The sequence below is a fragment of the Lepidochelys olivacea genome (genome assembly GCF_965140295.1).
Source record: "Lepidochelys olivacea isolate rLepOli2 genome assembly, chromosome: 19".
In the NCBI taxonomy this organism is placed as follows: domain Eukaryota; kingdom Metazoa; phylum Chordata; order Testudines; family Cheloniidae; genus Lepidochelys; species Lepidochelys olivacea.
In genome coordinates this window covers 7,042,741-7,055,521 of record NC_140429.1, presented here as the reverse complement: position 1 = coordinate 7,055,521, position 12,781 = coordinate 7,042,741, and the positions used below count along the sequence as shown (strand labels likewise).

At 50.9% G+C, this 12,781-nt stretch overlaps 1 protein-coding gene and 1 long non-coding RNA gene across 2 annotated transcripts in view; one reads left to right on the top strand and one right to left on the bottom strand.

The window, feature by feature from the left end:
• NHSL3 (NHS like 3) overlaps positions 1–11,002 on the bottom strand; it is a 55,642-nt gene extending 44,640 nt beyond the window's left edge. Inside the window, exon 1 of the mRNA XM_084652535.1 lies at positions 10,563–11,002. Within this exon, the coding sequence (XP_084508661.1) occupies positions 10,563–10,848 (286 nt within the window). The 5' untranslated portion in view covers positions 10,849–11,002. The remainder of the gene's footprint in view (positions 1–10,562) is intronic.
• A 247-nt stretch (positions 11,003–11,249) lies between these two features.
• On the top strand, positions 11,250–12,781 carry LOC311533266. The gene is made up of 2 exons (XR_014714540.1): positions 11,250–11,403; positions 12,515–12,781. It is a non-coding gene; the product is annotated as an uncharacterized lncRNA (long non-coding RNA).

Below are 12,781 nucleotides of genomic sequence, written 5' to 3'. Positions count from 1 at the left end.
CCAGGAAAGGAGGTGTCCTAACGCAGTGGCTTCACTGTGGCAAAAGAAAGGAACCTCTCCACTCCAGACTCCCCCCTCTCCTCCGCATGACACAGTAGGGAACTCTACAGCAGAGTGCAAAAAGGACGATGCATGCAACAGATTTTCCACATGACACATTTGCTCCTCTCTTGCCACGAAAAGGACCTGCTTGTCTGGATATAGCCTGAACCTTCCCTTCCTACCCCCAACACAGAAACCCTTCAGTGCCCAGACCAGGAACATCTGCTCCCCCATGACCCTGAGCCCTTGGCTCAGACACTCTACACAGCACCCAGACTTCACTGCCTCTGATCACAGTGATCAGGGTGTGGGCATGTCCTCGAGGCTCGGGACCTGCGGGTAAAGCTCTGAGGCACAGAAGGCCCCACAGGGGTGCAGAGGCCTCAGAGTTGGACTGCACCTGTGTTTGGTGGGATTAAGAAGGACAGTGGGCCCCCTGGGCTGGCCTGGTTTATATGCCATGTAGAGACAACCTGCTGAGCCCAGGGAGCTGCTGACCTCACTAGTTTCAGATCTTGCGGCCTCTATGGCCCCTTCTATCACAAGTGCATGAGTGTCGCTCTTAGTTACAATCCAGATCAGCCAGGAGCCCCACCACCTACCCACTGAGAGCAGCTCATTACCCAACTGCTTACTGTTTGCACTGGAACAGACCCTGTCACAAGATCCATGGCAAAGCCCCCAGCACGGTCATGTCTGCACACTAGCTGCAGCTGGCCATGCACATCTCTGCCTTCTGGACTCAGATTTTACCACATTGCACTCCAGGGTCCTCTCAGAACACGCTCCAGCAGCCCGGAAGCATCACAGACTCTCCCAGCATGTCATTCACATCAAGGAGGCACACTCTTACTGGTACAAAACCAGGTGACAGCAAGGCCAGCAAGGGTGGAGACGCAGCGCAAGGGGCCTTTCTGCCTCTAGCATGTGCTGTGAAAGAAACCCTCAAGTTATTCATCAAGGGGACCGGGTGGTTCAGGGGGTTGGTGGTGAGATATGGAGCCTTTCACCACTCGGTGACCAGTTCAAACACAGCTTGGGTCCCTAGCGGCCAGTCATTCCCCTGCTGATGGCAGTTTAGTGGCCTATGGGAGGGGAGTTGACGGTCTCAGTCCAGTTCCCGTAAGCGTCCACATCACAGACCTGATACCAGCTGGGCACCCTGGGGGATGGCCAAAGGACTGAACGGCCCATGGAGATTGAGCAGCCCTCTTCACCTCCACAGCTGTTTCCTTCCAGTCAGAACTGAAGCCCACTGATGGAGCAACGAGTGGGAAAGCTCGCCCCACCAAGCCTAGGCCAGACCTGTTCTGTGGCTAAACAAACATCTTCAGTTCCCAGGGCTGCCAATCTGGCATCTTTCCAGTCCAAAACTCTGCATCAAAGCCCACAATTTGAGCTTTCAGTACTAGTCCCTCGACCTACGTCCCTCCTCTTTACTATGCTGAGAAAGGTTACTATCTCCACAGTCACTGTAGCCTAGCTTTTAACCCATTATACCAACGAGTCAAAGTCCTACAGTGATGGGACCCTTCTCTCTTAGCAGAAGGAGCAGAGAAGCCAGCCCTACGATTTTCTACCCTCGATATGCCAATGAACAGACACAGAGCATGATCTGGGCTACTAGGATGATCTCTTAAAGGGGAAATGGAACACTGAGGGAAAAAAAGGGTAACACAAAAAATGTTTAAGATCCCAAACCTTTAACAGAAAAAAAAACCAGAAGGGTTTCCACTCATGTCCTGCAAAGCCCGAGTCCAGGCCCCCAGGTCTTGCTATGATTGATGGCTGCGCTAACACCCACAGTGCTGGGTCCCCCCCTGCTCCAGCTGAGGTGTTCAGGTGCTCATCACCTGTAACAGTAGACACAGAAAACCCAACGGCGTGAACTCCAGTGTGGCCGATAGACACTTTGCTCGGCTCTTCACCTTTCAGTAGTTTCTGTTTCTTTCGGTGCTGGAGTCATAGTCAATGATCATATTGTCTTATGAAATAAAACCGTCCTTATGAAGAGAAACCTGACTCCAGCAAAATAGTTTAATCGGATCTTATGGAACATTATTTGCAAGAGTAATTCTTCCAGTTGTCTCCAGGTGGAATAGCTGTGGCTGGCAGACACACCTCTCTTTGTTTAACAGAGAAGCTTACGATTTCCAGCTCAGACCAGCCAGTGGATTCCTGTTGTTCAGATTTTCTGAAATGTCACTCTTTACTCTCTGCAGATTAACAAGTTCATTACCAAATACATTGAAGCAATTCTCCTGAATGAGAGACTCAGCCCTAGTCTACCTTCTCATCACCCTGGAGCCAATACCCAATACTCCAGACCCTGAAGCTGGAGAAGGCAGCTCTGGGGAGTGCACATTTGTAATACAGTACAAGGTTTAAAAGCAATAGTGTTTAATGTTTTATTTGCCCTGAAGACTTGGGATGCATTCGCAGCCAGTACAGCTACTGGAAAAGTATTAACGTATCTGGGGATGGAGCGGGAATCCTCCAGGGACATCTCCATGAAGCTCTCCTGGAGGTACTCGGACAGCCTTTACAGAAGGTTTCTGGGGAGGGCTGCCTTATTTCGTCCTCCATGATAGGAAACTTCACCACGCCAAGCCAGTAGCAAGTAGTTTGAAATCATTGCAGCACAAAGCATGGCAGCAAATGGTCCTGGGTTCTGGTCGCATTCAAGCAACATTCGGTCTATATCTTTCTGTGTTAGCCTCAGGAGAGTGATATCATTCATGGTCGGTCACCTGGTTGAAATAGGGGATTTTTTTGTAAGGGAACAGTAAAAGGACCCTGTTCATGTTGGGTTGTTTGCGCTTGGCTAAAAGGGATCATCCCGGAGAATAGCCACGCGGCGGGGGGAAGGGTGAAGGGATCATCCCAGAGAATAGCCATGTAGTGGGATGGGGGGAGGTGTGTGCTCCACATCCACCTGAAAACCGCAGCCCCTCCTTTTAAATGTGAAACCCAACCGGCATTGCTTTCTATGGGAAAGGATGGCGCTGCAGTTTGAAACCATTCCTGCATGTTATGAAGGCGGAAGAAGCCAACCCCACGTACCAAAAGGCTTATCATGGCTGCCTGGAAACCGAATTCTGTTGCCCAGCCATTTGTGATGTGTCACCATACCGGCAGGCACTAAATATAAAAGGCAAAATGCGACCTTGCACCTAATGCACATGTGCTGTCTGCTGTGAATTCCTTGATTCACTGTGAAAGAGTCTCCCTTTTGTTCTCAGGGATGTATCATCTTAAATTTTACTCTCCCTTTTTATTTCCTCAGGTGCAAATATTTCTATGCTCCCCCATCTTCTCCGTCGCTGAGGTTATCGCACATTAGAAGGCAGAAAAAACGCACTCGCGATGACATGTTTTCCAAGCTCATGCAGTCCTCCTGCACTGATAGGGCACAGCTTGAGGCATTCAGTGGCAGAGGCCTGGAAAGCATTAAGTGAGCGCAAAGAGCAGAGGCAGGAGGCGATGGTGAGGCTAATGGGGGAGCAAACGGACATGATGAAGCGTCTGTTGCAACTGCAGGAAAGCCAGACCCCCGCTCCTCCCCAAGTTCCATATCCTCCTCACCCAGACGCCCAAGAATGCGGGGGGCGGGGGAGGCTCCAGGCATCCAGCCACTCCACTCCACTACACTCCACAGGATGGCCCAAGCAACAGAAGGCTGTCATTCAAACAGTTTTGATTTGTAGTGTGGCTACAATAAGAAATGTGTCCTTCCCTCCTCCCGCACCCCACCCTTGTCTACCTTGTCAGTTATCTCACATTTTTTGTAATTACTAAAGAAAGAATGCATGGTTTCAAAACAATAGTTACTTTATTTCCTTTGCCAGCTGTGATTGAAGGGGGGAGGGTGGTTGGCTTACAGAAAATTAAAATCAACAAAGGGGGCGGGTTTGCAGCAAGGAGAAACACACATAACTGTCACACCGTAGCCTGGCCAGTCATGAAACTGGTTTTCAAAGCCTCTCTGATGTGCAGCGTGCCTAGCTGTGCTTTTCTAATTGCCCTGGTATCTGGCTGCTCAAAATCAGCTGCCAGGCAATTTGCCTCACCTCCCACCATGCCATAAATGTCTCCCCCTTACTCTCACAGCTATTATGGAGCACACAGCAAGCAGCAATAACAATGGGAACGTTGGTTGCACTGAAGTCTAACTTAGTCAGCAAACAGCACCAGTGAGCTTTTAAACGTCCAAAGGCATAATCTACCACCATTTTGCACTTGCTCAGCCTATAGCTGAACTGCTCCTTTCTACTGTCCAGGCTGCCTGTGTACGGCTTCATGAGCCATGGGAGCAAGGGGTAGGCTGGGTCCCCAAGGATAACTATTGGCATTTCAACATCCTCAAAGGTAATTTTCTGGTCTGGGAAGTAAGTCCCTTCTTGCAACAGCTCCAACAGCCCAGAGTTCCTAAAGATGCGAGCGTCATGCACCTTTCCCAGCCATCCCACGCTGATGTCGGTGAAACGTCCCTTATGATCCACCAGTGCTTGCAGCACCATTGAGAAGTACCCCTTGCGGTTTATGTACTGGTTGGCAAGGTGGTCCGGTGCCAAGATAGGGATATGCGTTCCGTCTATTGTCCCATCACAGTTAGGGAACCCCATTGCAGCAAAGCCATCCAGTATGACCTGCACATTTCCCAGAGTCACTACCCTTGATAACAGAACGTCAGTGATTGCATTGGCTACTTGGATCACAGTAGTCCCCACAGTAGACTTGCCCACTCCAAATTGAATCCCAACTGACCGGTAGCAGTCAGGTGTTGCAAGCTTCCACAGGGTTATCGCCACTTGCTTCTCAACTGTCAGGGCAGCTCTCATCTTGGTATTCCCACGCTTCAGGGGGAAAGCAACTCACAAAGTTCAAGGAAAGTGGCCTTACACATGCAAAAGTTTCACAGCCACTGTGAATCATCCCATACCTGCAACACTATGTGGTCCCACCAGTCTGTGCTTGTTTGCCAGGCCCAGAATCAGCGTTCCACTGTATCAACCAGCCCCACTGCCACCATGATGTCCCAATTGCCACAGCCCGTGCTTTCAGGAACGTCCTGTGTCCATGTCCTCATCACAATCGTCCTTGTGCTGGCATCTCCTAGCCCGGTTCTGCACATACTCCAGGATAATGCGCGAGGTGTTTACAATGCTCACAACAGCAGTGGTGAGCTGAGCGGGGTCCATGCTTGCCGTGGTATGATGTCTGCATGGGTAACCCAGGAAAAAAGGCGTGAAATGATTGTCTGCCATTGCTTTCATGGAGGGAGAAAGGGAGGGAGGAGGGGCGACTGACGACGTGTATCCAAAACCACCCACGACAATGTTTTTGCCCCATCAGGCATTGGGAGCTTAACCCAGAATTCCAAGGGGCAGCAGAGACTGCGGGAACTGTGGGATAACTACCCACAGTGCACCACTCCATAAGTCAATGCTAGCCCTGTATTGAGGACGCACTCCGCCAACTTAATGCGCTTAGTGGGGACATACACAATCGACTGTATAAAATCAATTTCTAAAAATCGACTTTTATAAAATCGACCTAATTTCGTAGTGTAGACATACCCTCAGAGGCAGCATGCAGGAATGTCCATATGGCTGCAGTGCCTCGCTTATTACAGCAGAGCTCTGAACCCTTGGCACTAGGATACAACTGCTGCATCTGCAGAGAACTAGGAAGTCTCTATTATATTACAGCAATGGATCTACATTCAGATTCAATTTCACTATCTCAGCTATTATCACAGAGCTGCATCCATGGACTTTCAGTCCTGACATGGTGCTGTTAAAGCACAGCACCTAGGAACTTCCAGTACTACCCACAACTACATCTTCACTGATATATGGTAGTCTAGCACCCAGGAATCTCCAGCACAGGGATAACAGCATTACTTCCGCTATATCACAACCCTGCACCAGGGATCCTCCAATACAGATATACAATTAGGTTATATTGGCTCACCATGGCAAACAACAAACCAAATCATACAATTTCCAACTCTCTCTCATTGAGTGTATTTAGTATTTTATTTTTAACCACACAGTGAGGAGTCTATATGCTGCTGGACCAAATTAATACCAAAAAAAAATTATTAATTGAAAATGTTTGGAACATCAACTCATTCTTAAAACCCTTGAGAAATAATATTGTGAAACCTAGATTAACCCCCCAAAAGATGGGCCAAAATCACTAGGACATCATTCCTCAATGATGTTCTATTCAAATGGTCTTCCTAAAATGGGGTGGTGCTCCACATGCACTTTCACAGCAGGGCTAAGGGGACACCTTAACTATCGGGGTGGATTTGCGATCACAGTTTTTTTAATGCTTTTCTTCTTTCTTGTCCCCAAGTGAAAAACCCCACACACCCCCGGGAGAAACTGACTACACCCAAAGTACAGGCAAATGCACAAGGGTTCTGCGGTTAGGACACTACCGTGGCACTTGAGAGTAATTTCTTGCTTCATCATAGATTTCTTGTCCCTTAATTTCTCCATGCCTCAGCTCAAAACTGGGGATAACAGCACTGTCCTACTACACGGGGGTATTGCGAGGATAAACACATCAAAGACTGCGAACGGCTCAAATGCCACAGTAACGGAGGCCATATAGGTACCTAAAACAGATAGATTAGATGGGATCAACAAACTGAATAAACAGAGAAATATCATTGTTTCGTCTCATTTCCCATGATCTCAGGTGTTATTTGTAACAACAGTAGGTAAATTATTTTCAGACTGAAGCGTGGTGATGGAGTCCCTTTAACTAGATTGTATCCTCCTAATACTGTAGTAACCCTAACAGGTTAACTAGACTCACTGTACCCTTCCATACTCCAGGGTGCCAACAGAGATTACAGTGATAGGATTTATTTCTTTTAATAAACAGAAGAGAGGAAGTTGGCCAAGCAGCTGTATGGAAGATTTTGCTGTTTAAAAGTAACAGTAGGGGTAATAGTACTTTGTAGGGACAGGGAGGGGTTCCCACAGCACAAGGCCTCAGCTGGTAAAGCAATAAAACAGCAGCAACCAGAGGAGAATAGGGGAAGAAGGTACCTCAAGCCAGGGAGTTGCAAGTTTCAAACCAGCAGAAGGAAATACCTTTCCGTGCGCAGAGTTAGCTTGCGAGCTCCTCACAACAAGGTATCATTGCAGTCAAGAGCTTAGCAGGATTCTTTCTTCTTTTTTTGTTGTTGTTAAAGTTTGGACATTTTTATGGATAATTGGAACATCCAGAGATACAAAAGAGAGGATTTTTAAAAAACTTTTGGAAGGGATCTAATACCTTCCTGCTTCAAGGCACAAGGGGGAAGGAAGACTGTTTCCCCATGGGTAGGTGATCCCAGAACTGCCTATTGCAGGATTAATTTCACCTTTCTCTGATGCAGCTCAGCTAGTACTGGTCAGTCAGAGACAGACTATTTGACGAGACGGATCACCGAGTTCTTCCGTATGGGACTTCCTACATTGTTACATTTCCATTATTTCAGTGCTCAGCCACCCAGCCTTAGTTTACACCCAAATCATGAACAGAGAACCAAAGCTCAGGGGAATTGGATCTTGACCCAGCCCTGACCCATGCCTTCCTTGACTTCACTGGAATGAAGACCCTGTACCCTCCTGCCGTTTTCTAACATATGTCTGCACCCCCTCCCCAGGAGAGAAGGGCTCTTATCGCAGCATGGACACAGGAGGAAATGTTTCCACATGCATCCCAACCACCCCTTCCATAACCAAATCTAAGTCTTCAGAATGAGCAAGGGAGTGCGATGCAAAGGTGAAGAGATTCACAACCCTTGGTTACATCTCTGCTGGAGAACATGGTATTTCACAAGATTCCATGCTGGTCTTTGGAAGGGCCTGAAGTACCTCCCGAAACCAGAGAAGTATAAAAAGATCAGCAGACACCACCAGCAACCTGTACAATCAGAGCCCTGGAGGTCAACCCAGACCTGCCTAACTCCAGACTCCCTCCAACAGTCCTGGCCTGTCGCCTCCTGCTTGATAATTGGAAAATTCACAGGCTCTGTATTATTGGCAAAATGTATTATTGATAGGTCCGCCCCTGTCATCAGCTCAGGGTAGACCTAGCCTCCATCCCAGTCAGTATTTCAGGCAGTGGAAGCTGAGTGTTACCTGACTCCAGTGAACAGCACTGCACCCAGTGTACATAAGAAACTAATCAATAACTTAGCACTTTAATAGCGGTCACTCTTTTCATCTTCAAAGCGCTGCCCAAACATTAACTGAAGAATCTGCACAGCCCCTCAGTGACCTAGGGAAGTGTTTCCCCCCTCATTTTACAGAGGACGACGACATTGAAACACAGACCATGACTTGCCCAAGGTCACATAACAAGTCAGTAATGGAACCGGGCTTCCAAGCTTGCAGCCCAGTGCTTAGTCCCCTGGTCCATGCTGCCTTCATGGCCACATCATTAGAATACAAATGGCAAAGCAGCTGGGATAGGAAGGGTGAAACAGGGTGTGGTCCCTTCATGTTTTGCATTTTGGAAGCGAGCATGTTATTAGAACAGACAGAGTGATTTAATCAGGCACACAAACTGCAATAATTTCATATGCATGTTGTTTCTACCAATCCACACCTCTCTCCCCGTCACACCAAGAAATGGCTGCACTACGGAAACATGGCAAGGAACTCTAAGTATGGTGTACATGCTCCATGGCACACACATACACATACACGGCCTGCAGCCTTCCACGCAAAAGGGAGATGGTTTCATACAACAGAGCAGAGTAAGGCATGCAGCTAGTTTACGGGTCTCAGGAAGTGGGGCATTTAAAGCAGTTTGAGTGGGCATGGAGCGGATATCCAGTTTACACTTGTCAAAGGGCTGGCCAGCAATGCTGGAAGCATAATGCTGGAATCCTAGCCGGCATTCACAACACACGGCCAGTGTCCATAAGAGAGGTACACATGTTTAGCAGAATGAGAGCCAGGGTCTCTTGTGTTCTGATCCCGACTCTGGCAATGACTGGTTGTAAAGGCCCTGTTTTGAAGATTAGGTATGGAATTGATGCCAGTATTGGTGGGGCACCGCAGTGAGGAATATCACACTGGGTGGACCTATTATATTCAGATTCTTATGCTTTGCCCATCACCATGGTATCTGAGCACATAGCATCAGGGGAAAGCTGCAGCCAGACATGTCTGACAGGACGTGCTGGTATCATCTTATGAGACTTTAAGGTGAAAATTCAGCCACCTTTCAAAGATCTCTTTGAAAGAGCAACTTGCATTTCCACGGCTGTTCCCCTCTTATCACAGCTCTCAGTGTTCTCTTGAAAGCAATAAAAGACAGACCAGTAAAATAGCAACTGAGTATTGATAAAAACAGCAACTCCCCACATTATGGATACCTGCAAATTAAACTAACTAATGCCCAGCGAGGGAGCCAGGATGGTAATACCAGACAACGAATCATGGTGTGGGGCACTCCTCTGGATGGATTACCGCAGGAATCTGTAACCCCTTTTCCAAAACACCAGGCAGAAGAGACTTCATTTTGATGGACTAACAGGTGGGCGGAGACACTAGCATACATAGGGTCCCTAACACCACGTCCCAGCACTGGCAGAAGACCTCCAGGTGAGACAGGACAACACCTCAAGAAGTACTTCGCTCTTACAGCTTGTATACTGGGCCACATGCAAATGGAAAGAGGCCACGTTAAGAAGAACAACACCTCCGGCAACACAGCATCACTGAGCAGCGAGGGCTGGAAGCGGGTGTATAATCCGGGCATGAAGGGCTGAGCTCCTCGTAGCATGGCACTACATAACATCACACACAGGAGCAGTGGAGGGCATGAGCATAGCCCGGGTTTAGTAGCTGTGCCCTCTCTGAGGGATCGTATCCTGCCCTGCAGAAGGATGGGAGTTGTCTCTAAAGGCCTTTGTCATTTTCAGCTACGCTCTTACATCCAGGCTTTGAAGGCCCTGCCTCCACAGCAGAGCAGCTCCTACCGCCACCCTGAAGTAGTGGGGAGGAATTACATCCAGGTTAGCAAGGCCAGCACCTTGGCCTGGCTGGTGATGTTGGCAGTAGGCCGTAGGCCGCCAGCAAGGGGCCACACCTGGAGCAGCGCAGCTCCTGCAAACACCGTGCTGAAGGAGAGGAGAAATCTGGATTTGCTCCAGGTTCCCTCCAGTCTCTGTGACCTTCTGACTCAGCAGAGAGAGAACATACCCAGTGAACCGGCAACATCCCTTAGGGGAGGAATGAGATTACGCAGGGCGCCCAGCATTCCCGATTACAGGGAACCGGAACAGGCCTGCTGCAATAGCCATAACACGAGCGAGGGCAATGAGCAGCTAGTCCCCTTGCAGGGCTCCTCAAGGCTGGGTGAAGGGGGCTGGCCACAAACCAGCGCAGGGGGCAGAGGGGAAAGTCTGAGGGTGGCCTGAAGGGGAGGGAGGAGAGACCCAGCCAGCAAACAGCCCCTGGCCCAGGCACCCACCCCTCCGGGGGCAGCCCCTGCCCTACCTTTGCCCTTCTTGGCTGGCTCCTCGTGCTTCTTTCCCTTAGAGGGCGCCTCCCCCTCCGCTGGGAGCGCCCCATGGTGGGCGCTGGAGCCGCTGCTGCTCTTCTTCTTCTTCCTCTTGCCCCGAAGCCAGCTGAAAGCCCAGCGCAGGCTGGAGGAGCCAGACTTGGGCTTCTTCTTCTTTGGGGCCCCCTGCGCGGAAGGCACGTCCCCTTTTTCCTGCCCACCAGCGGGGAGCCAGGTGCCCGCAGCCGCCGCAGGTGCCTCCTGCGAGCGCCTCCCGGACATCTCCGGGCAGGGGAGGATGGGTCGGAGAAAGCCCCGCTTCACCGGGAGAGCTCGCCTTGGCTACGCTCCGCCCGGGGGAGCCACCGACGGACGCGAGCTCCCCATCCGGGGTGGGGGGAAGCGCCTCCCCTCCCAGTCTCCCGTGCCCCACGCCGGAGCCCCCTCTCCCCTGCGCCCCGGCTCCCCCCTCTGGATTCCTGGCAGCCGGGCTCCCGCCTCTCCCCTGCGCCCAGAGCTCCGGGCCCCCCTCACCTGCCCCGGGACTCCCCCCGCGCCTTAGCTCCCCACGTCCCCCCGGGACTGTTCTCCTGCTCCGGGTCCGCTCTGCGCCCGGCTGCACCAGGCGCCGAGGAAGCAGCCGGGGAAAGTTTCTCCCGGGCGGGCGGGGCCAGCCGAGCGCGCTGGGGTGTGGAGAGGCTCTGCCCCCGGCCCCTCACTCCGCCTCCCCGGCTGCCCGGCCCGGGGCTCCGCGGACGCTCCGCGCAGGGCGCCCCGGAGCGGGGCCCGGGCTGGGCGGCCCATCCCGGCCCGCTGCCAGGGGGCGTGCGGCGGCAGGTAGGAGCCGGCGGCGGCCTGGGGCGAATCGGTTGGTGGGACTGGCGGGGGGCGGCCCGCGGGGAGCTGCCTCGGGGAGGGAGAGGGGCTGAGCCCAAGGGTAGGGGGTGTGGGGCTAGGCAGCTGAGGAAGGGGAGGTGCGTGGGCTGTATTGTGGGGGACAGCAGGGGGCAGGTTAAGATGCGGGGGGGGGGGTCTTAATCTCCTTCTCCAGGCTGGGGAGGGGCACCGTGCTTCCGAGCCAACCACCCCCTGCTCTGCGGAGGCTCCGAGCCCGGGAGCAGGCTGGGGAGAGAAAGGCCCCATTGTGACTGAGTCTGATTAGAGGGGAGCGGAGGGGCAAGGATTACACCAGCGGGATGCAATGCCTGTCTCTGGGCAGGATGTAATCCCTCCCCCGCGCCCCCAACCCGGGTTTCTCCCTTCCCCTCTGCCTCCCCCACGCGCTTGCCCTGGTGTGTGTTTGGAGGAGGGGGTGTCTGCATTGAGATGGGTCTGTCTGATTACGGGGTCATCTTTAAACGTAATAATCACCGCATTTTATTGACCTTTTCCCTTTGCATTACATTAAAATTGGCTCCAGCCCCATCACATGGGAGCCTGGGGGCATGTTCAGCATCCTTTGTCAAAACCTCATCTCCCATTCTAGCCATGGTGGGTTTGGTCAGTTTTTTAAATCTAAAACCCCCGCAGTTATAGCATTACAATGGAAGTGAGTGTGGAGTCTGTTGGTTAGAGCTGGGCACTATGAGCTCACATCTGGAGGACTGGGAGTTAGGACTCCTGGGTTCTACTACTGAGGTCTTGGACAGGAGTATAGTCTAATGGTTAGAGCAAGAGATTGGGAGTTCGATCTGTCTAATCTGCTGCCAATCAGCGGGATACCGGAGCACCTCCTGAATTCTTGATCATGGGCAAGTCTGTACCTCAGTTTCACTATCTGAAAAATGGTAAGTAAAAACATTTTAAGTATCACAACTCACCTTGCAGGGCCCTACAGGATCTTCAGAAGAGGTGCAAGTTATATATAATAACATAAAGTCAGTGCAAGAAAATTAGGAGGGAGAGATTTCTTCCAATTTCATGACTGGTCTTTCCCCTTTTATTGCAGGCTGCCTGGTACCACACTGGTGCTTTAAACTGAAGTCCTGAAACTTGAGGTATCCTGGAAGCAAAGCACAGTCTTATTGTTTCATGAATGATGACAAAGCTAATAAAGGGGACACTTCCTGAGCATCGTTGGGGAACTGATAGCCTGGATGTGACCAGGGTCATTAACCCTCTGTTGGTCATTCATTCCTAGTAAATGCCTTGTGTCAAGCTGCTGGTTGTTGCTTATAAGTCTCAATTGGAAAATTAAAAAATATTGGGTCTTTAA